Source organism: Pollicipes pollicipes, unplaced genomic scaffold (genome assembly GCF_011947565.3).
Source record: "Pollicipes pollicipes isolate AB1234 unplaced genomic scaffold, Ppol_2.1 Scaffold_3447;HRSCAF=4054_pilon_pilon_pilon, whole genome shotgun sequence".
Lineage (NCBI taxonomy): Eukaryota > Metazoa > Arthropoda > Thecostraca > Pollicipedomorpha > Pollicipedidae > Pollicipes > Pollicipes pollicipes.
The window spans coordinates 40,025,464-40,029,925 of record NW_023596297.1 but is presented as its reverse complement, the minus strand read 5'-3'; the positions used below and the strand labels follow the sequence as shown (position 1 = coordinate 40,029,925).

General features: G+C 59.7%; 1 protein-coding gene across 1 annotated transcript; it reads right to left on the bottom strand.

The window, feature by feature from the left end:
• Nucleotides 1–678: 678 nt before the first annotated feature.
• Nucleotides 679–4,462, bottom strand: LOC119092544 (DNA polymerase delta catalytic subunit). The gene is made up of 6 exons (XM_037215503.1): nucleotides 4,434–4,462; nucleotides 3,428–3,489; nucleotides 3,024–3,126; nucleotides 2,323–2,434; nucleotides 1,916–2,088; nucleotides 679–708 (listed from the first exon to the last, which is right to left on the bottom strand). The coding sequence occupies exons 2-6, from the start codon at nucleotides 3,484–3,486 to the stop codon at nucleotides 679–681; spliced, it is 477 nt and encodes a 158-aa protein (XP_037071398.1). The 5' UTR covers nucleotides 3,487–3,489; nucleotides 4,434–4,462.

Sequence of the window (4,462 nt, the reverse complement as noted above, 5' to 3'; positions counted from 1 at the left end):
GCGCTGCAGGGCGGGAGGGGGGGGGAGGGGAAGGCGGCTCAGCAGGAGGTGACGTCGGGGGGCTGCGCTGCAGGGCGGGAGGGGGGGGGGAGGGGAAGGCGGCTCAGCAGGAGGTGACGTCGGGGGGCTGCGCTGCAGGGGGGAGGGGGGGGGGGAGGGGAAGGCGGCTCAGCAGGAGGTGACGTCGGGGGGCTGCGCTGCAGGGCGGGAGGGGGGAGGGGAAGGCGGCTCAGCAGGGAGTGACGTCGGGGAGCTGCGCTGCAGGGCGAGAGGGGGGAGGGGAAGGCGGCTCAGCAGGGCGTGACGTTGGAGGGGCTGCGCTGCAGGGCGGGAGGGGGGGGGGGGGAGGCGCCTCAGCAGCGAGCGACGTTGGAGGGGCTTCGCTGCAGGGCGGGAGGAGGGGGGGGGGGGGGGCGGGGAGGTCGGCTCAGCAGGGCGTGACGTTGAGAGGCTGCGCTGCAGGGCGGGAGGGGGAGGGGAAGGAGGCTCAGCAGGGAGTGACGTCGGGGGGGGGGGGCTGCGCTGCAGGGCGGGAGGGGCGGGGGGCGCCTCAGCAGGGAGCGACGTTGGAGGGGCTTCGCTGCAGGGCGGGAGGGGGGGGGGGAGGAGGAAGGCGGCTCAGCAGGGCGTGGCGTTGGAGGGGCTGCGCTGCAGGGCGGGGGGGGGGGGGGAGGCGCCTCAGCAGGGAGCGATGTTGGAGGGGCTTCGCTGCAGGACGGGCGGAGATCGCCGGCTCACAGGGAGACGCGCCGTTAGGCCACCGTGAGTGCGCGAACCGTTGCGCGTGCAGAAGCCGTGGGGAATCAGGATAATGGTAGCAGACATTACGATTTACAGCCTGCACACGCGACTGGAATCATGTTTTAGGCGCCGCGGCACCGCCGTCGTCTACGCCGCAGAAGACGATACAGCGATCCGTGGGAGAGTGTCGCAGAGCACTGCTGGCTGGTGACGAGGGCGATGGTTCCGATGCCTTTGGCTGTGCTGCAGCACGGGCGGCGCAGTCGCCGGCATCGGGCCGCAGCCGGTGCAACTCGGCATCGATACAAGCTGTCGCTGGTGTACAACCACAGTCAGATAGCACAGCAGATGCCCATCGGGCTCCTCAGAACGAACGCGAACACACGTCATACGCGCACAGTCTGCGCGACAGTCAGGAGTCCACACTACAGCACCGGTCTCCCACATCAGCCGCGCCCGGCGGCGCACACCGGTCTCCGACATCAGCCGCGCCCGGCGGCGCGCGCCGGTCTCCCACATCAGCCGCGCCCGGCGGCGCGCACCGGTCTCCCACGCCAGCCGCGCCGGCGGCGCGCACTGGTCTCCCACGCCAGCCGCGCCCGGCGGCGCGCACCGGTCTCCCACATCAGCCGCGCCCGGCGGCGCGCACTGGTCTCCCACACCAGCCGCGCCCGGCGGCGTGCACCGGTCTCCCACGCCAGCCGCGTCCGGCGGCGCGCACCGGTCTCCCGCGCCAGCCGCGCCCGGCGGTGCGCACCGGTCTCCCACACCAGCCGCGCCCGGCGGTGCGAACCGGTCTCCCACATCAGCCGCGCCCGGCGGCGCGCACTGGTCTCCCACACCAGCCGCGCCCGGCGGTGCGCACCGGTCTCCCACATCAGCCGCGCCCGGCGGCGCGCACCGGTCTCCCACACCAGCCGCGCCCGGCGGCGCGCACCGGTCTCCCACATCAGCCGCGCCCGGCGGCGCGCACTGGTCTCCCACACCAGCCGCGCCCGGCGGCGCGCACCGGTCTCCCACACCAGCCGCGCCCGGCGGCGCGCACCGGTCTCCCACATCAGCCGCGCCCGGCGGCGCGCACCGGTCTCCCACACCAGCCGCGCCCGGCGGCGCGCACCGGTCTCCCACACCAGCCGCGCCCGGCGGCGCGCACCGGTCCTCCCACAGCACCCACCTGGAACGAGCCGCACAGCTCGGGCGTGAACCGGTCCGGCGCCGACACGAAGAAGTAGGGTGCGAAGCCGTGAACGTGACAGCAGACCGAGTGGCCGTCGGCCGTGACGCCGAACATGCGCATGATGGGCACGGTGCCGCCCTGCGCCCCGGGCATGCCCGGCAGCGGTGCACCTGACGGCCGAGAGAGCGCATCAGACAGGTCGCCTGGCGGGGGACCGGGAGCTGACCTCACCGGCGCACCAACGCGTGACCGAGGCTGTGGCTTGGACAGTGTCGTGCATCTGCAAGCACAGCATCTGCATCATGGCGTTCCAGCCGCTCCATCGTAGGGTAGAGCCGCCACACACCGCTGGACGGCAATGTTGCACAGCTGACTAGAGAGGTAAGCCAGAATGACTCCCTCACCCAGGTAGTAGTCGGTCTCCATCTGCTGGAAGATGATGGCATCCTGGCTGGGGTCTAGCGGCGGCAGCGGCGGCCGACTCCACTTGATGTTGACCTCCTGGCTCTCAGGACCCTGCCAGCGCCAAGGGTAATAAACAGTGAGCAGCAAGCTATTGGTCCCAGCTGCAAAATTGGTTGATAGGGATAGGCTGCTCGCCTTCACCATTTTCATGCCACTCTTTGTGACATCATTGGCAGAGTGCATCTTAGATACCAACAGCACTTCCATGCTCTGAACTCTAGCTGTTCAAATGCCAGTTGTCTGGCTCTACACTGGTCGGCGTTGTCTAGGGGCTGGCTTCATCCTGCAGTCATTGATGGATTACATGCTGATCAAAACAACCAAACCAGTTGTCATAGTTATTTCATCACCATAATTATGAGGGGTCAAATGGGGTTAAAACTGGCCAAACCTGACAGTGTGGCAATGAATGGATTTGGGCTAGTTTGAACAAAGGCATATTTGGCATGACGGCTGGACCAATCAAATGTTAGTGACTATGTTGTGGTCAACCTAATCCCCTCCATGTGTTGAGCTGACAACAGCTGACATTAATCTTAGCTGCCATGCTATTATAAAAACAAAGCATTACTTGCAGGACTCAAGTAAAATGCTGCACACACCAATGAGATACCCATGCATGTGAGGACCTGTAACAGACCTGCACTTCAGGGCCATCCCCGGCAGCTTCGTCAAGTTCCATTGACTCCATTAATGCCATTTCTTCCTCAAATGTTGATCTTGGGAAATCTTCTCCATCTCCTCTGTGCAGAAAACATGTTGACAGAATTTTGGTTATGTACATAGTGGTTCATGGTTAATAAACAACAAAAACAGTTTTCATAACTTTTGTACCTTTTCAAGCTTTCTGTTGAAATACAACCTTGAGGACTGGCATAACTTTATCATAGTCTGGTATGTGCAAGGTCCTTCCCAGCTGCTAAGAAATCCTCCCTTCCAATCCAATTGCTGCCAGTGTAATCCTGTGCTGTACCAATTTTGTGAAATCAAACAATGTCTGGTTATGCAAATGACATGCTTAAGTGAGTGTTAAACTTGTCATACCTGAGTCGTTTGGAGGGACCAGATGAGCCTGTCCCATTCACCTTGCGCTTGTCCATCATTACCTGAAGTAGAGCACAAAACAGACATTATTAAGGGTCTTTATATCACATAGGTAATATGCCTCCATATCACCAACACTTAGCTAACACTAAAGAACAAATCAGGCACAATAATGAGGATCTGGGAAGGTTGGTCACTAATAACATGCACCAGAAACATACCATTATGGGCCTTCAACAATGTCTGGAACATGGATACTTGAAAGGTATCCTGACATCATGGAAACCTGATGTTCTTATATTGAGCATATCAGAAATGAAAACCAAAACATGCACCACACAGTCAAGAAATATGGCCAGGCTCCAAGCTATGGCTGATGTGGATAAGACCCTGCTGGAACAGAGTTGAGGTATATTCAGGTCTTACATGCTCTATTTGCTTGCGCTCCCTTCAGCCAGACCAGTCATTCAGACCCGACACGAGCGCTGCGACATGGTAACTGTCCTAACATGGGAGCCCCAGCACACAGCTCCCACCCCGGCCACGCCCCAGGCAGTACAGGCTCGGGGCAGCAGCATACCCAGGCACAGCAGCACTGATGGCATGAGCAGGGGTGGACTCAGGCACACACCAGTAACATCAGATGTCTACCCCACTGGGCAAATGCAAATAAATGCTTATACGCTTGTGAAACAAAATTACTGGTGACAGACTGCTGCTCCCCTGCTGCTTCCCATCCCCAACTGAGACAGGATTCTGTGTGGCCCACATATCTTGTTGGCATTTTATAGATATATGGCTAACTGAAGACAAGACAGGGTAACCTGTGCTTGGTAATGCTTGGATTTATTATTTATATCATGTTATTATCTATTCTTGGACTTAAATTTTCAACTTTGACAGTATTAAGTAATTGTTTAATGGCATTTCAGAATACACTAACTGCAAGGGTCATTTTTCACCCAAATGCATGAAAACAACCAACCAAATTTGACTCCAAACTCACAATGTAAAATGTTGCCTCTGTTGCAAACA